Source organism: Larus michahellis, chromosome 2 (genome assembly GCF_964199755.1).
Source record: "Larus michahellis chromosome 2, bLarMic1.1, whole genome shotgun sequence".
In the NCBI taxonomy this organism is placed as follows: Eukaryota; Metazoa; Chordata; class Aves; order Charadriiformes; family Laridae; genus Larus; species Larus michahellis.
The window spans coordinates 9,419,152-9,444,230 of record NC_133897.1 but is presented as its reverse complement, the minus strand read 5'-3'; the positions used below and the strand labels follow the sequence as shown (position 1 = coordinate 9,444,230).

General features: G+C 41.0%; 1 protein-coding gene across 4 annotated transcripts in view; it reads right to left on the bottom strand.

The window, feature by feature from the left end:
* DPP6 (dipeptidyl peptidase like 6) overlaps positions 1–25,079 on the bottom strand; it is a 570,235-nt gene that overhangs the window by 94,346 nt on the left and 450,810 nt on the right. For all 4 annotated transcript variants that reach the window (XM_074574110.1, XM_074574111.1, XM_074574108.1 and 1 more), the window contains exon 7: positions 13,262–13,343. In XM_074574110.1, coding sequence (XP_074430211.1) covers positions 13,262–13,343 — 82 coding nt within the window. The remainder of the gene's footprint in view (positions 1–13,261; positions 13,344–25,079) is intronic.

Genomic DNA, 25,079 nt, shown 5'->3' with positions numbered 1-25,079 from the left:
GTAAAGGTAATTATCCATGGACTTCCCTGTTGCAGATGCTGAACAAACACACAGAAAAGACAGTCCCTACCCCAACAACACACCATTTAATAGACAAAGAAGCACTATAGTCTCCATTCAACATGGGGAAAAAATGAGAGACAAGACTCAGTTGCCCAAACATAGGCACCTAAAGCCATTTCAAGCCCCTTCGTGTGTCTAAAGCATCTGGCTGATATGATACAGGGAAACCTGTGCTCTCACAGAGTAGCATCTAAAGGCCACATACATTTAACACTATTTATCTAAGGTGCTCTAGGAAACTATGTTTAAGCAGGCAAATTCTATTTCAAACGTCACACAGGAAGAGTAGCAAACCCAGTCTTGACTGTGAGTCAAACTTGGGTAGCTTGAACTCTTTTTCAATGCCTTAACCACAAAATCATCCCTACTACAATCACCATTTCATATCAGGTAGACTATATAAGCTTGTGAAGACTGGGAGAGGAGAGATCCAAAATGTGCATTGTTCTGCTATGAACTGCATGTCTAACTGATCCGTTCACTTGCAGAGCCATGGTCAGCCTCAACATGATACTTGAACTGGTATTTCCTTCTGCAAAGGCAGTCCTATGGCTACTGTAAAATCCCTTTTGCAGAAATATTAAAGAAAAATAGTTCTTGTACGTATCTTGCTCCGTACATCTGCCATTGTACGTTGCCAACGTACATTGGTAGGATTCAATCCTGACTCATCTTGTGCAGGACTTTCTGTGGCTTTTTCTAGATCTCCGGTTCCAAAGGCATGATTCAGTCTGTCTGGAGAGAGATCCCAGTTACCCTACTCTGATTAATTGGCAATAAATTAAATTAATTTCCCTAAGTTGAGTCTGTTTTGCCCATGATGGTAATTGGTAAGTGATCCCCCTGTCCTTATCTCGACCCATGAGCCTTTCTTCGTATCTTCTCCCCAGGTCCCATTGAGGAGGGGGAGTGACTGAGCGACTTGGTGGGCACCTCGCATCCAGCCAAAGTAAACCCATCACAACAGTCCCACAGTTTAAGCAAGGAGCTTTTTTAAAACTTTTCAGTGTAAGATACTCTCTTAAATTTTTTTAATATATAGTCAGTCTTTTTTGGGGGTCAATGATAGGAACGTTTTGTGCTGAACTGTATATTAACTATCTACATATTTTTGTGGTGTTGCACATCACATAGGCCTGAAAGCCTCAGAAAAATACACAGATTTAACTTCCCAACATGTCCAGGAAGTAGAAAAAAATTAGTAGAAAAAATTACCTCTTTATTTATATGACAAGTGTCTGGTTGAGGGCTGCAACAGAGTCACAGCATGTAACCTGAGTTTGGAAATACCAGACCATGAACACAAGTAGTTTTGAGCGTGATCCAGCTTTTTCTGGAAAGGCGCACCCAGAAAGACCTTTCTCTTCTCCCCTCCATGTCTAGTGCTCTCTAAATCCATCCAAATATTTTGGGGATAGCCCTTCTCAAGCCAGGATTTTTTGTTGTTTTTTTTTTTTCCTCCTGCAACTGCCATATGAAACCTGTACTGTGAAAATGAAAAACTGCAAAGAGAGAAAGATTTCCTGCTGTTTTATCCAAGTTAAAACTTGTCCTTACTACTACACAGAATTAGCATGCCCATCCTTGTCCATGCAGCATCTTGGAGCAGATATGATAATTGTGTTTTCACTTTGAGATATCAAGGGAATCTGACAAGCATTGTACTGGAAAGGTCTTGGCATTTTGCAGTTATCATTCTTACATCAACTGCAGGAGAAAAATGTATGATCAATTCAAAATCAGTTCTAAAGCTCGTTGCTGATTGACTATGCATTATTTAATGAATACTCTGCCAATTTCTTCTTTTGAACCTCATAAAATGCAAACTTTGATGTTCAAATAGCTTCCATTAATGCATTCTGTCATGAGTGTTGTTCTTAATGCATATGACATGATTACGCCAACTCTTATCAGTTCTTCAAAAAGGGTAATAAAACCATAAACTGCTCCTCGCCAGTGAGCTTACATAATAAGAGCAAGTATTTTAATTAGGCTTTTCTTATTGCCATTTAAAGATAGCTTGATAGCATCTGGGAAAAAAAGAAGTAAGACAAAAAACTTAAAAATATTTTCATTCTCTCCATCAAATGGTTCATGTTTGCAATTTAGGAAAGAGATAGATAATAATTACGATGGAGAAGCAAGATAAAGAATTTTTAAATCAACTTTTTTTCTTTACAAAACCAAAATGCCATTATTAAAAACTGGTGGTGAACCAATGAGACTCTTCCCCACAATCAACACATTGCAGAGAATCACATCTTGATAAATTATTGTCAGAAAAGGCTACAGTTTCAGTCTTTCATACGAGGGTTTAGCTTTGCTTTCATTCCAAGTAAGAAGCTAACTCCTTACCAAGCCAAGGATTTAGAGGACTTAGCAGTTTCTGAAGGTACGCCATAAATAGATAAGATTTATTTTAATTCAGTTATCCCCTGCCCTGAGACGGGCAAAGGTGGCATTTAGACCAAAGTGAGAACCACACCAGTTTTAAAATGATTACATGCAGGAAGGCTTTCAAGACAGAGAAGCTGATAGCACCCCAGGGGACCACTAAAACCAGAGTACAGTAGTACAGATTGATGCCTGTAAGAATCGTGCTGATCCATAAACACATCAAACCCGGTATTCATGACTTCTCATTGGAGATCGAAGGCTTGTTCGCATCTGATATCAGTAGTGTAAGAGATTAACTGCACGGAAATCAATGCAATGAAAGGACATGTAATTGATTCTGCAAAGGAAAACTGTCAGAGTTCCTGTAAAAGACAAATGAAAAATCTGCTGTCTTCAGTGGCTTTGATTACATATCTAGCAAAGGAAGTGTAGAAGAGTCACCACTTGCAAATTGTGCAGATCTCCTGATTTTAGCCATATACCTTGGAAATTTCTAACATCCCTTGTAAAGTAAACATTAAGAACCTAATTCTACTTGCATTGCAAGTAACCAAGAAAGAGACGAAGAAGTCAGAGAAAATGGAAAAGCATTCCATCATGTCTTCAAATAAAGAAATATTTTCCATTCTATGAAATAGAATGTGTCTAGGCCCAATTTAAGAGCTTCTGAGAGAGGACGTAGCTCTTCAGGTCTGGAGGTGACTTCTCTCTGGGGCTGGGGGAGATGTCACCTTGCCTGCAGGAGGTGGGCATGCGTGGAATAAGTAAAGGAACAGTGGGAGAAGGTCAGAAGACTCTTCAACATCAGAGGTGTCAAAAGGATGTTGAAGGATCTTCTCCGAGACCCTTTATGAAAGGAGGGGCAGGCAGAGTCTAAGCTGATCGTGCTGGTAAATGGAGACTCCTTTGAAGGTGAAGGCTGGAAGCTGATGACTTCAGTCACCATGAGGAAGAGTCCTGCTCTGCTGACAAATCTGCAGCTACAGACCACGCTCAGTGCCCCAATGCTGGGGCTGGGAGCTCTGTCTTGCCTGGGGAGAAGAGCTTTAAACCCAGAACAACCCTGGGGAGGGAGATGATGACCCACAGTCAGGCAAGCAAGTGGTACACTAGGCTGGCAAGAAAAATGAGATGTGGAAAAGACAGACTCTGGTGAGCGGGGTTGAAGGAGACCTACCTCAAACAATGCACAAAAATAAGAAGATGAGCACACAACTCCATGTGGAAAGCTTTCATACTTTTTGTGGTAAACCATCACAGCTGGGTGCCTCTCTGTGCCTGTACACTAACTAATGCATGCAGCGTGGGAAATAAACAGGAGGAATTTAGGATTGTGTGCAGTTGTAGAGGTACAATCTCTATAGGATCATGGAGATGTGGTGGGACAGCTCATATGACTGTAGTGCTTTGATGGATGGATTCAGGTTCATTAGGAAGGACAGCCACGACGCTGAGGAGCCGGAGTTTCACTTTACATGAGAGCAGCAGAGATGCACGGAGCTCTGCCTGGTGACGCATGAAGAACCAGATGAGAGCTTATCGGTCAGGATTAGTGGGCAGACCATTGCGGGTGATGTTTTGGTGAGCATTTGCTATCAACTGACAGGAAGAAGTAGGTGAGGCCTTCTTCATATAACTGGAAGAAGCCTCACATTCAAATGCCCTGGTCCTCATGGGGGACCTTAAACATTATGTGCTTCCACAGACCAGGAGGTCTGCTGTCCACAGACCAGGAGGTCTGTGGAAGGCATTGATGACAACATCCTGACACAGGTCATCACAGAGCTGATGAAGGGAGATGCTCTGCTGGACCTCACACTTTCAAACAAGGAGAAACTCCAGGGGAAGAGGAAAACTGGGGGCAGCCTGAGCTGCACACACCATGAGGTAGTGAAGTTCTGGATCACGAGAGGAAATATCATGGAAAAAGCATTAAGCCCTGGACTTCAGGAGAACAGACTTTGGCCTGTTAAGGAACTTGCTTGGAAGAATCCGATGGGATAACTCCCTGGAGAGAAAAGAGGTCCAGGAAAGTTGTTGGATTTTCAAGTATCCTCCTCCAAGCTTAAGAATGGTCCATCCTGATGTGTATGAAATCAAGCAAAGGAGGCACATTGCTCCTGACACAACTCAAACATTACAAGGGAGTGTACAAGAGGTAGAGGCAGGGACAGGTGACCTGGAAGGAATATAGAGACATTGTCTGATTGTGCATGGATGTGGTTAGGAAAACCAAAACTTGTCTGGAGCTCAATTCAGTGAGGGACATGAAGGGCAATAAGAACGGCTTCTATAAGTACATCACCAGCAAAAGAAAGTCTAGGGAAAATATGGATCTGCTGCAAGTAATTTTATTTAGCTATTAAGCATGTTCTATAAAGCCTATATATGGCAATTCCTTGTTAGAAACAGTTAAGGTTTTTCCAAGATTACCATTCTTACTAAATCATGTTTGTGGTGTGTCTACAGTATTCAGTAAAGTCTGGAGATCTTTTCTCCAAGAAATGTTAAGGTTCCCTTTGGAAAGAGAAGAGTTTGTAAGATCCCGTGGTTTTTAAGGTCTTTAGAGACAACCCAAATTTGGCAAAACCGGTAGTCAAGATAAAGTCCCATATAATGGACTACAGGAGTAATGACTGAATTATATGATCTGGAGACACATTCACAAACTTTTTTCCTTTTAAATTGGGCACAGAAGAGATTTTTTGTCTTGCCTCCCACAGCTTAAATCCTTAAGAGCATTAATATTCTTCTCAGGTTCCTACAAGCCTCTCTACATTTTTGACATTGCATCATTACAAACGCAGTGCATTTCCATTCGTGTTCTGGGAGCAGGCTAGTCCACAACATGCACGGATTCTAATCACACCTCGAATCTGCCAGAGTCCAGCCAAATAAGCAATTATCACGATTCTGAAGATTTAAAAATATGTGTTTCAAGAAAAATACGCTGTCCTATTTTCTGTTCTTCAGGGAAGAAAAGAGGGTTTATTTCACCTCAACAAAGAGAACCATGTCTGCTTGGATTTCCTTGCCCTGGATTCTAATGGGGTTATTTTAATTTATAACTGCCTTGTTATATTAAAGAATGTATCAGTACATGTACCATTTAGTATGGAACTCTGATTCTGCTTTTAAGTTCTACTTGATGGATTATCTTGTATTCTGTAACCTAATATCACTGATGGTTATGTAGGGCATCACTATAAATTAGATTATTTAATGTGAGATGATACAGTTTTCATTTTTAATATTTTATTGTATTATAGAATGAATATCTGGCTAAGGAGAGCAGAGACGTTACTTGTCAGCATAAAGAAACTGGCAACCGGGGTTCAGGTTTCTTCCAGGTACACATCTGACCTTGGACGGTGAGCTAGTCGGTGTGATATTCCTCTTTAATACAACATTTAGTAATAGAAACCATCAACATTGATTCCAGCAGTTGAAGAACAGAGCTGATAGAATGGTTCCTGAAGCTTTTTCATGGATCCGAGGAATGGCAGCTTCTGGGGATGGAGAGACCACCGCCACAAACAAAGGTGAGCTACTCCACAGTCCCTTAGATGGCACTGCTTAGTCCTGTGCATGGCATCCTCACATCCGTCACTTAAACACACACTTGCCAATAACTGCTGCTATCTAAAGTAAAAGGTAACTATTTTCACGGCACAAAATAGCAGCTTTCCAAGAACAACACTTTTCATAAGCACTTATTTCAATGGACATCATCTACCAACCACAGTTTTGTAAGATGCCAGAAACCCTTATGCACAGATCCAAAGCAGATACTTCTAGCTCTTAGATCTCAGAAACAAAAAATGCCCTTAACAAATGATACATGTTTAATATCCATAAAACACAACTGAAACTAAAGTAATAACAACATTTTAGATCTCTGCAAGAGGAGGGCATTATTTTCAGTGGAACTGATCCTATGCTAGAGTGTTGCACTGTTAGGAATTTTGCACTTTATGCAACTGCAGTAGCATATAAAAAAAATGCAGTAACATGTAAAGGAAGAGAATTCAGTACTTGTTCTATAGCACAACCAGATGGTGAATCGCTCTAAGCTAGCAAGTCCATCGATACATGCATTTTTCGTAGGTACATACTCGGTTTCCTTAATGCAGAGCGTGAATCTCTGCAACATTTAATATATTAATTCTGTAAGTCCACTGTAAGGTAGGTATATATGGCGATCTTCATGCCGTAATTTAACCAGGAAACAAAGTGACATACACAACGTCACAGAGGAAGCCTATGGCGGTGTCTCATGCCGAGGGGTGATGCCCTAATGCTACGTCATCCTATGTCTAATATTTGGACGTAAGAACAGTAATATTTTTTCTGATTTATTGGTAAAACTTCTATGGCAAATAATCAGTTTCATTTTTTCCTCTGAAATCTTTCATGCCCACAAAACAGAGCAACATCTTATTCGCAATAAAATCACCTACATCTTCTTTCAGTAACACTTACTGCGACATCTTCAGTTATCTTAAATATCTTTCTCTTTTGTCAGTGGTGAAAACGCAGTACCAAGAACGCTGAGATGGGAAGGGACACAACTGTTCTCAGCCGAGCTCATAACACTGACGGTGCCAAAGCTTCCCTTCGGTGAACGAGGACTGAACACATCCAAAAAAAAAAGCCCACTGACGCCAAAGCAAATGACAAGGATGGGCAAAAAAAAAACCAGGACACTTGCCACTGTAGCCAAAGAGCAGAGCATCAAAGGAAAAAACAAACACCACACGCTTCCAGCGGAATTCTTTGAACAAAACGGGGGTAGAGGGTCAGGGGAATCCCCGACCAGAGAAACCTGTCCAGGTATTCAGCGTACACACAATATGTCTGGTGTTTCCCTAAAAATAAATATCGTATTTTGACACTGAAAAAGGGGATGAGGGGAGACGACGCATCATTTTTCTGAAACTCTTGTTTTCCCGGAATGCAGGGACCACATAAGAAGCTGTTTGAATATCCCTCCTCAGGCTTAAATAGGGCTTATATAGACATTAGGAAGGTGTGTGTGGGGGGCTTTTCTTCCTTGCAACTAGCACGATAACCAAGCCAGAATAATCACGTACAGCAGACCACGGCTAAATATTGATTCAGATGTCATTGCAAAAAGAAAGGGTGAGAGAACAGCAGCTTGAAAATAATGATGTAAAAATCTATGAAATAATGGTGAAGACAAACAGACCTACAGCAATTATACACAGAGCAGTTCGAAAAGCCCTGCTGGATTAGAAACAAGAGCAGATGATTCAGTACCTCCTGTGAAAATGGTCCTCCTCACTTGATATCTGCGCAGCCCTTCTGCCTGGAACTAAGCTGGCATGACAGGCACAAATTCGGGCAAGGAAAAACCTGCTAATTAGAGGAGTCACTCCAGTTTAGTTCCAGGTGTCATCACTTAACCAGCTTTTTGCATCTAGATATCCTCATTAGCAAGACATTGTGCTACAGTGTTAAAAAAGAAAAAAAGATAGATAGACAGGTTCTGGCCCCGTGCATCAGGATCTATCATTCAAATGTTTTATATGTGAATGAATTCCAATATTTCTCTAAATTGTATTGCACTTTCTAAACAGTAATACCTACGACAAGAAGCTGTTTACCAGCATTACCATTCATTGTTTGAGGGCACCTGCAAGCCTCTAACACAGTAGGGGCTGAAAGACTTACTCCTTGTTTTTCCTGGCATTTGCATTTCACAGAAACAGAGATTTCTTAACGCAACTTCTGCACCTGCTGTGAAACATAACTTCTATTACTTTAGAGCCAATTATAGACTTGATTGCTGCATAACCCACAAGAATAAAAGTTAGTTCCTTCTCCAGAAGAGCTGACATTGGGAAGGTCTGTTGACTATGAATGCAGGAGAAACCCATTTTGACCGTCCTGTGGGGTTGCAGTAAGTGCAGGGGCATACAAAACTTCCAGCAACTATATGTACGTTTTTGCTACTTTAAACAAACAGTGGAAACAGTAAGAGACTGACTGGGCCAGGAGAACCTCAAAAAAAATGTTTCTCTTTGCTGAAGACTAAATACTATGATCTATGAGAGAGGTGTTTTTGAATTATAACTGCTGCCTCTGAAGTTGTGCAGAACTGCTTCCCCCAGCATCTGATGTGTCACTGTTATCATTAGTATCTGTCAGGGCTGTTACAGATTCTGATTAAAAAAAAAAAAAAAGTGAAAATAGCAGCACAGCAGAACAACTTCTGCTTTTGAAATCGGAGTGTAACAGCTCCTGTGAACTGTACTTTAATGCTGCCAATGCAGGCAAATATTCACTGCACATCGTTCGAGCAGTCCCACTGCCTGCTCCTTCCTTTTGACCAGGGCCCACGTATAGACCTGCCTTGTCCTTAAAGCAAGTATTTTGAACCCGGATGTGCTCATTTTGGGATAACTTAGGTTAAGAGCATCCCCAAAACTTCAGGATTTTTGGATTCCTTGAGCACTTCAGCTACAGATAGGCACTAGACAGTCTCTCGCTCCTGAAGCACTCCCTGCCTTCAGCCGTGCTGCCAAGCGAACCAGCAAAGGAAACTTCTTCACACTGTACTTTTTTTTTTTTTTTTTTGATAAGTCCAAGCCTGTCCAAGCCTTATGAAAACTGAGTTCAGGCTCACAGGGGCTATTAACCTTTGCACAGATACTACTGGGGTAAACGTACCACGAAAACCTCACATGAGCCCTCTGCACATGGGCGGAACGGAACCTCACTCTAAAAGATGTAACGTGATGAAACTGGTAAAATATTCCATTAAGATCAATTAACAGAAGGTGGGTTTTTTTGTGGCAGAGTTGAAACTCCCAAAGTGGATAGCTGTTGAGTCATAAATGGCAAGATCAGAAAAAGAGCGGCAATCTAAGGAGTGGAGATTTTTACAAAGATAAGCATATGCAGAACAGGGCGAAGGTACAGTGCAACACTTTTTTATAGTCCTATCGTGCCCCCAACATCCTCACATTGCTAGAAAGTATCACCCAACCTGTCTGAGGATAATACGGCCTGTTCACTGAAAACCACCGAGCACCATGCTGAAGGCCAGTGGGCTGGTGCCATTGAATACTAAGGGACACTTTGGGATGCACCATGGCAAGGATGGTTTTTTTTCATAGACATTTTTCACAGTCATTTACACCCACAAAAAGTGAACCGATCACACTGTTATTCCAATTTAACGGCATTTTGCACTTATTCTACAAAGGCATAAATGATGGCTCATGTCGTAGGACAAATGAGAGGAACGAGCCCGTTAGCGACAGACACATTTAGGAAATGTGTTCCCTCCTGCACTGAAGTTAGTGGCTCCCTGTCTATTGACTCAGAAGCTCACGCTCGCAAGGACTCAGTTCTTCCAACAGCTTTGGAAGACTTAATTTTTTAAGACTTTGGCTGTGATCTGAGAAAGGCTGAAGCGTTTTTCTGAGGTGCCAGAAGTGAGGGCTTTTTTGCATTCTGATCTTCTGACATAGATTTTCTCAGATCTAATATCTGCCATTATTTATACAGCTCTGTTGGCATGTGTGGCATTCTGCAGGCTAGTAAGAAGTCAAGAACCATGCTCTGAGGAATTCATCATCTAAAAATTGGCAGATAATTTAATGAGTAAGGACAAAAGAAAACAAGATAAATAGAAAATTGCTCCTGGGAAAGTTCCACTTTTTATTTTTAATCACAAAGAACGCAGATCATCCAGGCTGCTTCTGTTTCATATTTGTTTCTTTGTTGAATGACTAGATATGCAAGAGAGAAAGAGGTCACACGCAGTGACCAAAAGTTCCCCTAGGAAGGATGAAAAAGAAACTACAAAGAGAATAAAAAATTTCGGAACCAAACCCTCTTACTGTCCTGCCCAGCCTCTCCTTTGTGTTGCCAAAGAAGAACAAACCAGGAGATTTCAAGGGGAAAGCTTTGCATTTCCTGAAAATTGGGGTATCTTCAAGGTGATGCAAAACCCACCCACCCTTTGCTCCCACCTTCCCTGGGAGACGTAGCACGAAGTCGGGTTGCAGGCTGTGCACAGAGGGGGCTGCACCTCAACGCGGTTGTAGGACCACCCTCAGATACTCTCACAAACAAGTGTTTGGCCCTGGAACCACCTGGAACCAAGGGAGCTGGCACCTATTTCCCAGCACGTTACTCCTTTCCATCCCACTTGCCATTTTTTCCCTCCTTCTCCTGCAACACAACACAGCCTACGTTTTGCAAACACTTTTGCACAATCAAGTTTAAATAGACCTTAATTTTTCTCTGCCTTTGCATTCAACATTGTCCCTACATAAGGAGACGTGAATTTCACTGTCAATTATATTCTGAGTAACTCAATTAGCCCTGAAATACAGAACAGTGAGCATTGTATATTTTGTCTATCTATCTCATTTATGCCTGTAGATTTTTTTAAAAAAAGCTTCTTTTTTTTTTTCTCTGGCAATTCTCTGCTGATCATGAGCTATAAATAGATTATATCGATGCATGTAAAAGCCTGCCTATTTTATAAACTACAGCTATAATTTTATTTTAATGTAAATGACTGGCAAGAAAAAGAGCAAAAATGCACATCTGTTAGAGGAATGAAAGGTAATGCTTAAACTGCCTGTGAGGTTCTCCTCACCTACCCTGGTTCCAAATGCAGGAACAGGGAATACAGCTGAATTACAGGCCAACAGATTTACATACTTGGAAGCCAATGAGAAAGAAAAAAAAAAAAAGAAACATATAGAACAAATCCACTGTTGCAAGATATTTCCAAGATTCATATGGAATTCAATAGTAACAGGAATATTTGAAGTTACTTAAAAAAATAATCTGCCAGGGGTCTCACAGAAGGAACATGTACTACACTTGATGTCTTAGGGAATTCTTAGGGAATTAAGTTTTCACTGTATGTTTCTTAATAAAAATTGGGGGAAAGTGGTATCAATTATTTCAGCATTAAATAAGAAAGTTGGGAATAAAGAAGACCTTTCTTCTCCTGGATTGTATATACTGTCCTGTTGTATATATAATTTGTCCATTTGATATGAATATTTTTCCTTTCTGTATAGTTATATTACTTTGGTAGAGAAGGCAATGGAGGAATTGAATTGGTTGTCTTGACTTTGGTATGAAAAAAGTTAAATCTTCTCTCCAAGGTGGAAGCACACCCATTCAGCTGGTAAAGCTAACAAGAATGTGAATCAATAAGATGCCGTGACTCGCAGTGCTGAAGGCACGCAAGTTCACAGCAAAACTATATTAAAGAAAGGAAGAATCACTTGTGAAATGGAGGAAATCACTACTGCAACTCCATATTCGCTTTCAATTAGCAGATGTAGCATTCGCTATACATTGTGAAGCTCAGTTTGTTAGATGTAAAATAGAAAGAGCGAGTGAACAGTGAATAAAAAATTGCTGGTCTGTTTTTTGCTTTCTTTGCCATGTCCTAAAGGTAGTCTCTAGTTTTGAACGTAATGTGTTATCAACTGATTGTACTTTATCGACAGTTGCCCAGAAGCCCGATGACGAGATCACATCGGTCTTCACCAACGAACATACAAAAAAAAAAGAGTTTGGTCATGATCAGACCCCAATCTCTGTGAGTCGGTACAAACTGCTCCGCAGTGATCCGCTGGGCAGCAGGCTACGGGATTTGAAACGGCACGTGTTAGAGGATGAAAGTGGGGCATGTACATGTGTACAATGAAAACAATGACCTCCTCAGAAGTCATTTTGTATAGAGGTAGAGGCTGCTGCGTCTCCACTCCTATCAGATTTGAGGTTGATGACTCTCTCAAACCTGATTTTCCCCGATGGAGCAGAGGAGAGACTTTCCTGTTCCTGGATCTGTTACGTTTCCCCCAACCTGACTTGCAGACTGGCAATTATAATGTCTCCTATTGCTCTTTTTTAAATCACAAAATATGAAAACAATCTAGTTAAGGACACAGAGAAAAAACCCTCAAGAGAGGACTGGTGACAGGAGACACACACCAGATTTTCTCCGATAATGAGCTTTTAAAGCTCATTTCTTGGTATAAAAATTCCATATCGAACAAGAAGTGGCCACTTTTTCTTTTCTTGTTACAGTAGAAAGAGAGTGTTTGAAATATGCAAAACCTTAATATTGGATCTGCACCAGGAAACGAAGCCAGGGGATCTGGCCAGGAAATACGTGCTCTGAAAAATGAGCAAATCCAAGATGGCAGTGACGGAGGGACAAAACACTGGAGATTTCGGGATTGTTGCAGTATGAAAGGCTCCATGAAACACAATGAATCCCTGTCAAGTGTTGTTTTTTTTTTTAAAGCCAGCTCTGAAAACTTTCCAGAATACAATTCCGCTCCTATTTTGCAGACAACTACAGGGCAAATTCAGGGCAACTCTGCTCTAGAGAGATGCATCCTCCAAACAGGGCTGCTAATATTAAAATATCCCTCGTGCCAAGTTTGCAAGTCTGAAGATGCCCTTGTGAAGCAATGATATGCTAACTAAATCGTACTGTCTATTATGTTTATAATCTGTCCTGTGTCCAACATTGGGAGAAGCAGGTGCATCCTCTCAAAGAGCTTCCATAAAGTGTTCTTTCTCTGCATTTTTAGACACAATTACTTTGCAGTAAATGTAGATATTTGGGAATTTTATAAATAAATTACGTGATAAAACAATCCCCATAAAGATGCTAGAAGCTGTCACAGAGGTTTCAGGAAACTAGTCAATAAAGAATTATTTTTTCTTTACTTCCAAACAATAGCAGCATGGTCTCTAAATGCATTTGCACACTTGTTCTTTCTCTTACCAGCTGTTGCCCTTTTGGACCCCAACCAGCATACTGAAGCTTTGCATTGCTGACCTCAGGGGGATACAAATTCTGGGGATCCCTGCAAAAAGAGAAAAATAAGATTTCAGCTTCAGAAATGTCCTTATTTAAGCTGGTGCACACCTGCTTTGGAAATCCACCATGACCTCGTAAGGTTAGCTTTCAGCTGGAATAATCTATTATTTAGTGCCAGATTGCAGATTTTTTTACTGTAAAGTAAAGTAAGCACTATACCACTATCAAGCACTGGTAAGATCAGGTATTTAACTGATGATTTCTGTTTCTTATTAATATGAAGTTAAACACATTAGTTTCACTGCTGAGTTGCCTGAGCCTTTAGAATTAGTTGAGGGATGGCACACAAAGTAATTGTATTTATCAACACTGATGATGTTCACAAAGGATAAACAATAATTATATTTTTGAATCATACTGCTGCAAGAAAAATAATTTCATCTCCTTCACCCCATGGCTTTTGTGCCTAATAATTTTCCTTTGCATATGACAGCAGAAAAGTTTAACATCTGTATAACAACTGATATGCAGCCTGGCTTCCAAGGGAAAAGCTATTAATACCAAATATCTCATTTTTTAGAAAATAAAATCAAATGCTTTTCTTGTTCTTTCATCCATTACCTTCATCTTGTAGCAGAACATCGGTGAGACATAGCAAATGCAATATAGAAAAAGGCGGCTTTTTTGGTAAATGTCAGAGCAGCATAATGTCATTTTATCACAGCACAGACAGCATTGCCTTGACTGTATTTATACTCAGCACAAATAATTACATTACATATTCTGAAGTCACATTGCTACAAGTCTGTGTATAGTAATATTCTACAAACAAGAACACTAATAAAGTCTGCATTCAGTATGCCTCCTTAGCAGATCTCAAACTGCTTTTAAAAGTAAGGGTATTATCGTCACTGGTCTACGGATGGGGATAACAAGGTAATTTGAGGCCAACATCATCCAAAACCAGAGAAAAGAGCCAAAGCCTGCCTAGCCTGTAAGCAAAAGGCCTTCTCTTCTTGTACAGAGTTTATTTCTTCATTAGAGGCAATATTTTCCAGACCATATTTTCCAAACAGAACAAAACTCAATGCAATAATTAGACACTAACTGAATTCTCTTTATCGCCTGTTTTGTGACCTGGTGCTGTACCACAGTTGTGCTCCAGCTCTGCCCTTTCAGGCAAGATCTCCCTTGGCTGCTCATTTACTGCGCTGGGGCTGTTGTAGCAAGTCCAAAGACAGCAGGAAAAGGACTGTTTAGAAATTGATATTGTGCAGTCTTTCCAATGTGAAAAAACTACCTTTTCCTGTGGACTTCTGTTCAAAGGCCAGCTAGAATCAGGGCAGACCCTAGATGAGGACACCGATGGCCACTGTTTCCCCTTTCCATAATCCCCACAGTTGGAACAGCAACTCCTGCTCTCCTGCTACAAGGTGTGTATCAGCGGTTATGAATCATAATACATAATGTCTGCAAGGCCCCTGGGAAGAGGTCCGTGGAGCTGATTAAACATTGAAGTCCTCAAGACGACAGGTTTGATGCAGACGGGATCCATTAAGAATGAGGAGGGGCAAAAGCGGTTTGTTGAAGCACTGACCCTTCAAGGCTAAGCGTACCGCAGGGTGCCCAGGTAGCTTTTGGCTCTATAGGGAAAGTGTCATCCGCAACTGCTGCCAGTGGAGTAAAATCATCTTTTCTTCCCATGGGTTTTAACCAGAAGGTGTCTTTGTGGGTAGCCTAAAGTCATTTTTGTAAGGTATCGAGAAGAGAACAAACAACTGTCATACTAAACTTCTGCTCATAGCAGCCACAAAATTCCCATTCCAGCAATAAAAATAGCCATACACCTTCTTCTGGATCTTTGCAAGCTTCTATGCATTAGCTACTTAAGTTTCAAGTCGGCTATTTCTGTTCAGACTAAATCTCTTTGGTTAGCTATCTTGATTATCTCAACAGAGAGCAAACTCTGAGTGCAGGAAGAAGAGAGAAAATGAGTGAATCAAATCAAAATGTCTTATGAGAGAAAAAACCCCACTTTGTTATTTGTCAAATGGATTATCTAGTTCTTGGGGTTTTTTTACTCATGTGAGAAGAGGAGCAAGAGATTATAAATAGAGGGGGAAATATCATCCCCAAATAAACAGATTATACAATTGTAAGAATTCAAACCTGTAACGTGTCAGATAAAACTGGTGGAGTTAAGGGACAGACACACCAATTACAGCCAATAATTCAGACCAGAGCCCAGACAAGTCCCGTCACTGCGTCATCTTTTAGAAGAGGAAAACTCTAATGCAAAGAGAAACGTTGCATAAACCAGCTTTGGTAGCTGATAAAGCCGAAGGAAAAGCCTTCCATTTGGCCCCAGCAAAGAGCTCTGCTGCAGACTAAAAAAGCAAAGTCATCTTCCCTTTCTCTGATATGGCTGAGGAAAAATAGAATTGCGTGTCCTGAGCTCCTTCTGAATTTGTTCAGAACGGCTAGGAAATTTCTTTTGTAGCAAAATCTTGTTTGCTCGCCTTGAAACCTTTTGATAAATATGCAGATAGAAAGGCTGACTGATGGAATTGCGTATTGTCAGGAGGCACCTGATTTACAAACCTAGTTACCATAAACTGCCTCTATATTCAGCACGTAACAAACAGCATGCCCGTCCAGGCTGTGATGTAGACCACTGAAGGTATGGGGTAGCCAGGCATCCATCCTCATATTCTTTTCTACCTTGGGCTATGAAAGCAGTCTAAGGTCCTAGTTTCCCCCCACAAACACTCCTGAGAGATGGACGTTTTCCTCTTGGTAGATTTTGGCTTGTTCCTCATCTCCTCTGAGGAGAATCCTCCTCCTTAGAGTAGCAACATTCATTCCCTCACCTGCAGGAAACTTCAATGTCACATCCAAGGGGATTGAGAAGACATCCCTCCTTGCCAAGCCTGAGCTAGCAGGCTTCAGAGAAACCATAGGAATGAACTGGAGATGGGCTGTATAGCAGCGGGCAGGGGAGACTGGGCTGTCAGCAAGCCTGAAGGTGGCACGAAATTGGAGTTCACTTACTTGTGAACCCTATAGCGAAAGACCAAATTCCCACAGGCTGTGCTGTGTGCATGGTCTGGAGTGGAATACGTGGACAACCCTTCCTTGGAAGCCCCAAGCAACCCCATTATAAACCCATTGTATCACCTATAGAGGGAGGAGGAGGAATTGTATACACATCATCTCCAGGTGGGATGGCCACAGTCCTCTCCAGGAAAGGTCTTTGTGATCCTCAAACTGAAAAACCTGTTTGGAGAGCAGCAATCAAACACATTTCACATTATCTCATACTATTCTGGACCTTCAGTTCTCCTTGGTAAAAAATGCTTTAAGGGAGTCAGACCAAATACGCACCAATATCCCCAAAGTACTTGTTCATTTTCCAAGAGTAGCATAAACGGATCTCATGCTGGTCAACTGCTTCTGGGAGGTATGTGATTGCTGATAAGGTATAGTCCTCCATAGCTACATCTTTGCTTCTCCTCCAAAACATGCTGCTTAAAATTCAGTATTTTTTTTTCTTGAATCAATCAATATTATGTGTCATCTCAGCCTCTTCAAAGAGCCAGTGCTCCTCACAGACCCTCGTAATTAGGCCTTGGCTGGATCTGAGCCTTCCCCTTGTGAGCTCATTTGTGCAGGATGCTGGCTTGGAAATGGGCTATTCTGAAGGCAGCCTGTATATCTCCTGGTATTGGTTTGCATGAAAAAAACTAGCTTCACCGTTTTCACTATTTTCACAGTTTTCACCTTCCAGAAAAGAACTTAAATCTTCATTTCCAACCAAAGAAATGGCAAGGCCTTATTAAAGAGTCGCTGTTATTTCTTTCATCTTTTAAAATGATCGGTTTCAAAGCCTGGGAAAGAAGGGAATAATAACGTTGTTTTAGGCCAGACAGAAGATGGAGCCGGTGCTGTATAAACTCTTCCATGTTAACACGACATTGTCTGGAGCTGAGGTTGTTAAATTGCTCCAGACACGGGCATCTTTTCAGCATAATGTTCACAAAATATTATGGAAGTAGTAAATTGTGAAATTTGCTCATTTAGGTGAAGATTTCTGCCAAAAAGTCTCCCCTCAAAATTGCCAAATAAGGAAAATTCTTGAGCGCAATTAGCGTGCTGTCTGCCAAAACATTTTGCTTGTAATTTAGCTCAGAAGAGACATGTAGAATAAAACAAACTAATAAATCGTATCAGGTTGCCTGATTTCCACCTTAAAAAATACTGTGATTAATGAGGAACTACTTTTTGAAGTGACTGTGGTGTTTTTGCTGAATTTTTTGCATCTATGTGTTCCCTCTTCTGACATTTTATCCTATTCTAAAGAAAACCAGTTTCCCGCAGAGAATTCATGGCACTGCGTCTCCCCCTGAGCACAAACATGACAAACTGTTCTATATTAAGTTCTTCAAAAGCAACTTAAAAAAACAATAGAAATTTTCCACTGTAATTGAGAGGCTCGTTTTACTTCAAGGATAGTTCAAGAAGAATATTTTGCAGTGCTGGAATGAAAAAGTCTGAAACTGAAAAAAGCAGTCAAAGTCTGGGGTATAGGCTGTTCTTCTAGGGTCTTTTATAATAACTTTTAATTTTAAATCCAGAACAACAGTATTTGTATGGAAATTCTTTGCACATGCTGGCAATATGTGTAAAAATGCAACACTTTGCACCAAAGGCTGCTCTGACGTATCTAGCCTCTAAATAAGTAACCCAAACTATGTATACGAGCTGGAGTGAGTTCTTCAGAAAAACTTAGAACCCCCTTGCTTAACTATGCCATAATTTGGGAAAATATAGAAAGTATATTAAGATTTCAGTAGTATAAGCAAAGAGTTTGAAGAAATAAAGACAGTTAAAAAAAAGCATGGGGAAGGCAGAAATATCCCCTCTTGTTATTTGCATCAAGCCAGCCCTGGATATTTTGAAAGACAACAGCCCTAAGCATATCAGCTCGCAGTACTTTAAGCCTTTTTTTGTGGTTAACTATAAAACCTATCTATCTATCTAAACTATCTGTCTCAGCACCAGAACTTGGTGTCTTCATGTCTACTTCTAATAGCATAAAATCAGACAGCAGCTTAGACAGATTTCTTCTTCCTTAGAAAGAAGGGAGGAAAAAAGATAAACCACCATGGAGAGAAGAAATCTGGAAGGGTTATAAGGAACTGGAAAATTCATAACATTTAAGACGTTTTGATGCACGATGAGAAAAAAAGTGCACTTGAGAAAATTTGCAAAAAGAAATAAAAGCGTGTAAAACGTGTTTTCATAAATGTACGAAGAACCATAGATGAGGACTTGGAGAAAGAGGGGAAGATTTCCAAAAAGAAGGAATGCCGTTTCTTGAGAACATTCTTAAACAATTAAATGACTTGTTTACTTCAGTATTCACCAAGGAGAAGAGGAGACAGGTGCCATTATCTCCTGCTTCCCAGTAGATACACAGCCCTGCAGAGACTCGCAGTGAGAATAAAATATAATACAAAAGGGAATCAAAGACTTGCCAGAACAGATAATCAAGAAATCAGACTGTCAGAAGATGCAGCTGAAAGAATCCTCCTGGAATTCTAATAAAAGTGCTTAAATAGATGGAGAAGGCTCTTCCATTCATCTGGGCTCATTCACTATTAAATATTTAATGCACATACACACACACACACACATATTTTCCTTACAGCACTTTTCAGTGAACAAAAGTAGGAGGAGGTAATGAAAGCAATTTGAATTTATTAATTTCAGCTACAGATACACATCAGATCATTCAGCTGTTCTTAAAAACAACTGAGCTCACCACCCATTTTGTCCAAGATGAACGAATTCTATGGATTTAGAGCACAAAAGGCAAAAAGCAAAGGAATCTGAAACATTTGTCCCTAATTTGTCAATCCAGCCAGATTCAAGACACCAGTATGAGCTCAGAGGACTTTTTGGTTATAGTGTGCTGGTGTCTGTAAAGCATCTATCAATGTAGTATCTGCTACCAGTCCTGCAAAATCTTGCATTATACTAATACCCCTTTAAAATCAATCCCTTGTCAGAAAAGGAGCCACCAACTTCCATTGGGAATTATGTAAAATGATGGCACAGACTTGCCTCTCTGGTGAAGGTCTACAAAAACTGATTTAAAAATGCATCAGGGACTGGTAGGAGGCTAGGGGTCACAGCAATGCAGGACTGCAAGCTGTTGATCAAAATCTCTAGGTTTTCCTGAGTAAGCAAACAGTGGAAATTGTCCTTACATATCGGTAGGGTTATTTTTAAAATACGACATTATCATGTTTCTCATGTGACCCCTCTAAATCACAGATGACACAGTGATTTTTTACTGCATTTTTTTTCAAGGACTTTTGTTCCTGGAGTCATATTTTGTCCCCTAAAGAGACAAAGAGAGGTGATAGAATTCAGGTGATAAACAAAACCACTTAAAAGTAATTTTCTCTTACTCGTGTAATTTTCACTTACTCTACCGACGTTTCTCAGCCAGCTCTGATCTCAGAAACATGAGGTAAGGCACTGGATTTATAAGGATTTCAAGTCTGTTTATATGCAACAGAGGTGTGGAAACAAGAAAATCCAAATATTTGAACGCTATCAAGAAGGCTAGTCACAATTACAGCTATCCACAGATCAGCTATCCAAAATACAGGCACAAAAATACAGGTTGAAGAGAAACAACCTAGTAAGCACTGAGGTGCTTGAGAACGAACTGGGGAGATCTCAACAATAACGAGCCCAGGATGAAAGTACGTGGTCCTTCAGAGAGCCTCTGCCAGTCTCCAGGAAAGGACGTTTGTGATGAAACCTTGACGTTTTCCATCCAGCTGACCTTGTCTGACTTCCAAACCCTAATAAAAATATAGCACCATGATGTGATGCCTGCAGAGAGCAATAAGGGGTTATTAGTACATCAAATGAGATGCAGCTGCGATCTCCTCACTGCCGGAGACAGCAGAAGGGCCTCGTTACAATATGACTTCACTGGGCGCCAGCTCACACTTTTAATTGGGGCAAGAGATTGACTCTTTGGCTTGTGCTCTAAACTAATCTAACAGTTTGTGTTACTGGGTTTCAGACAAAACCAGAATGACTCAGAATTCTCCGTATCTTTTTGAAAAATAAGAGTAAGAAATAAGAGCAAATCTTATTTCTTCTCAAGTCAACAGGATAAGGAGATCTCAGAAGTTTGTGCCGACGTTCTCGGGAATACTGAAACACAATACTCTTCTAAACAGTGTCTACCCACACAGATCATGTCATCAGTTAAAATAAACATGGCATACACTCAGTAGAGCCATTATTTCCATTTCTTATCAACAGTTATATGATGACTTTTAAGCAATACCACAATTAGCCTAATTTCACATACACTTTAAAAGTGGGTTGTAAAATACTCTCCTTATTTAAAGGAATAAAATACTACTTTAGCCCCACAGTTCTGCCCCGTAATAGAGATGCAGAAACCCCAAGTATCCACGCAAAAGGAAATGCTCACATTTGAAACAGGGTATAACTTCTGCCTTCACAACTCTGCATATGGAAGGTCCTTTCATTCCTCCATCTCCTTCTCGCGTGTGACATGGGAAATAAATCTTTTCCATTCCTGTCTTACCTGCTCAAATTTGTAGCGGAGCATTCAGTAAATGGAGGGTTAGGGTATGGGGTGAAGAGACACCAGGGCTGGTGTGACACAGTCTGTGCTATCAGCCTGGGATTATTCCACCTTTGCCATAAAGAGCCAATAAAGGTTATTGTATCAAGGAAAGCCCTGGCTGTAGTATCCTTTTTCCACCCAAAGGTACTTTCCTGCACTTCCTAAATTTCCCCGTTCCCTTCTTTTCCATATGTTCTGAGCTCCCAAAGGGAGCAAGATCCCTATTTTGGGATAACAAGAGATTGTCAGCCTATTAAATTTGGTTAGTGCCTACCTGTGAAGTGGTCACAGAACCAAGTAGCGAGGAAGAAAGGAAGCCCCGGGACACTGCTGAGGCACACAGGTGCTATGGCACAGACCGCTATATATTCCTCAGTCACTGGTCACAGGTCCCTATCTAGCCCTCACTGTATAACCTGACCCCATGCCCCATTAAATCCCACGACAGTGAGGAAATGCCCATAATCTTGCAGGTTTGGGTCCTCAAAATTGGCTTTTTTCAGGTGCTTATGAAAAAATGAGCCTGTGTTTTATAACATGCAGCGCACATTCTTCATGCTGCGTAACCAAACAAAAACGCACTAAGAGTTTAAGTAAACTGAAAGAGTTTATCACCCAACCACACACAGCAACAAATAACCGAGGTCCAGGCTGCAGGGTATCTCCGCAGCCCAACAGCAGCGGAGCAAAAGTGGTGCCCTGGGGAAATGAATGTTTCTTACTCCCGTTTTAGTGAAAAAAAACCCAGAACCTTGAACATTTGGACAAAAATACAAACAAAAAATCCCAATCCCCACTATGAAAATCCACCTAGAGAACATGGTTAGTTCTGGGAAGGTGATGCATGGAAACAGCAATTGCACGGGCTGTAGATAGCTGCCTATGTGGTGCTATGCACCATCATTTTATACATTTTCTTTTATCCGCCTTTATTCCCCTTTCTGCCAAAACTCTATGGACTAACTCAACCTTGCTGAGTATGAACAAGGCGGAAAACCCATGTCAACGTGCCAAGTCCTGGCTGTGGTCAGTGTTGGGATGTGCACGTACCCTGTGGCAGTGTCTATGGTTTGGGGAGTGCCCACAGCCTGGGGACTGGAGGAGGTTCATTCACATTCAGACACGCAAACATTTCCAAATCCAGATAAGCTTCTCACCAGCCAAGAACATTTTATTCAAGAATAGAATTTAATAGGAGCTCTGCCTCAACTCCAGGGGGGCTGTGTCAGACAAAGACTATGGGAGATCTTGCTTCAAACCTTTCTTCCTTCCATTTTTTTTTCCTGGTGAGCCATAAGCTATCGACCTTTTCTGTTGCACAAGGAGGTTCATTCCTGGGCTTTTCTCTGCTGAACTGCCAACATCTGTATCTAACTATTAATTACCCAAGATCTTTTTTTTTCAGTCTCAGCAGTCATTACTCTAATTCTTGGTATCAAATCCTCCCATCAGGGGACTATTCGTTATTATTATCGCTATACTTGGTTTCTAAGGTGTCCACCCACATCACAACTGACTCTGGAAGAGAGAAGCATATGGTAAGAATGGCTTTGCCTACACAGGAAAGGAACATTTCACATTCAAAATGCTATGTGGTGACCAATACGGGCAAGCAAATGGCAAATCCCCCGGGGAAATGATATGGTGTTGAGCTGCTGAAGCGGATTTCCTCCCACCGGCGCAGCCAAGGGTCCTGCCTGAGCTGCCTTCTGAGGCTGAGCTGCTTTCAACCTGCCACTGCTTGGAAGTGAGTGATGCTCAAATAACGGCTTTGCTGAATAAAATGCTGGCTCTTTCTTTTTAAAGAGGTACAAAATGTATTCGCAAGCAATAAGCCGGTACGTAATTTAACCACTGTTCCAGTGATTTACACAGTGTTTAATTCTGTTGATTATAAAAAGCAAGAGGCCCAGCAGCTCCATCAGGGCTTGAGCCAAATGCCAGTAAAATCAACTGAAAGATTCCTATCCACTTCAGAGGATTTAAGGTCAGGCTCCACAATCAAGCTATCAAGTTTAACTATTCCAAGGGCCAGTCTTCTGTTGTCAAAATACAACTGGAAAGGATATCGCGTCATGAGGATGTTGTTATTTATAGTCTGGCATAAAAGCCACCACGGTATGCAGCAGAGCTGCCTCAATTAACTATGTAAACTATTTCAAAAACTATGGAATGATAACTGATAAAGAGGGAGGAGAGAGAAGTGGCAATAGCAGATTCTTCATGAAATGCAGAATACATTTATCTACTTATTTATCAAATTTCACGTTGTTATTTGCTTTTACATGCCTTCTTATAAGGGTTTATTTCAACCTCCACATATCATTGTTGGGGGAAAATATTCAGCTCCTCTAAGTCAAATTTAATTAGCTGAAAACAGATTCTATTAATTACAGTACTTTTTCCTCCTAAAATAAAATGTGGGCTCTAGTACAAGTTTATAAATGTCGAAGAGTGAAATTGTGCAGCACTCTCTACAGCAATTATCACATATCACCTCTGTCGAGTAAGCAATGTTTCTCTCCTTGCTTTGCTGATGGGGACACTGAGGCATGGGAAGTTTCTTCAGTGCTACAGAGAAGGGGCATAACAGGCCAGAGCAAAATGGAATAGAACAGCCTTGGTCAAATGGACAGATGTCTGCAGCGGAGCCGGTTCCCTCAAGTTTTCTTAACCATGATTTTAAATAATGGAACACACTTACTTTTTACTGTGAACACGGAAACGAGAGCATGTACAAGGAAAACCTTGTTGTCTTTCAAAATATTATACAATAGGGTACGTACGAATCAGATTATGTTTTCTTTAATTAACTTTAACCTCTTTTCTGCCAGTAGCTTGTACAAAAGGAGGAGACAGGAATATTAGTGAGAGCTCTGCAGAGATATCTACAGACATCACTTTGAAAATTTACTCACAGTGAAGCACAGGCTCAGCTCCTCCTTCTGCTATCAGTTCTGTGGACCCCCAACGCATACTTTGCAGTCACTCCCCCCATGGGACTTCTCTTGGAGTTCCTGGGAGTTCATTGTTGGGGGATGCGTATGGTATTTTACAAACGCTTGGCAGTGTAGGTTGGAAGAGCTGAACTCAGCTCCGTGATCGTTCCTGTGATCTACCTACCGCGTTCCTCTGACTACAATACATAAATTTGGGAAGAAGTATGGATTCTGCATGGGAGTAACTGTGTGCAATTCCCTCCTTCCCATACACAAAATCAATGAGGAGTGGGAATAACTGCCGATTTTCTCACTGATCCCTATAAGCCTATTTGGAAGCTCCTGTTGACATGCCCCAGCTGGATGCGCTAACACCATGCCGAGAGCTCATCCAAGGGGGTCAGCACTAATGCTGGCACTTAGCTGTGCTCAGAGGGAAAGGGTTCATGCAGAGCTGGATGAGCGCTAGGAGGTCTGAGGAAACGCACGTTTTATGCTGGGCTTTATTTTGGGGAATGCAAACACAACACAGAACTGTAAAAAACGTGTAACATCCCTGCTGGCCGCAGCAAAAAGTTAAAGATAGAGGTACCCCCGTGGATATCAATCCAAAATTAGCTCTTGCTTAGGACCTGCAGTGCCAGATCAAACCAGTGGTCCAGCAGCACACACTGGTGTGAAAGGACTTGAACACCGGTGAGGGAAATCCCGCAACAAGGTTAGGGAAACACTGGTCAGTCTGGGCCTGACCAGGAAAACCCTGAACAAACTAAGCTTTTTCCTTTATTTCAGTGAAGGATGTGAATGACTAGGATCATCTATATTGGACTCAGTAGGAGCAACGTTATTAAAACCCACAAAAGAATAAAACCATTTTCGGTGGCTGGATTTCGTAAGTAGGTTGCTGCCTACATCATATTGCTAAATTTTTATTTTCCAAAGTTAGGAAAAATAATATTAGCAAATAACTGCACATGGTATTTGCGTTCCACTTTTTCCCAGCACCTTGCACGAGAGCTCCCTGTTCCACATCTAGACCCGCAGATGCTATCGCAGTACCTATAAATTAAAACTAGCTGGCAATTACAATGCAGCAAGCACAACTGTGGGGTTATGAGAGGAGCTTTGCAAAAATATTTATAATGCAGACAGCTGTAAG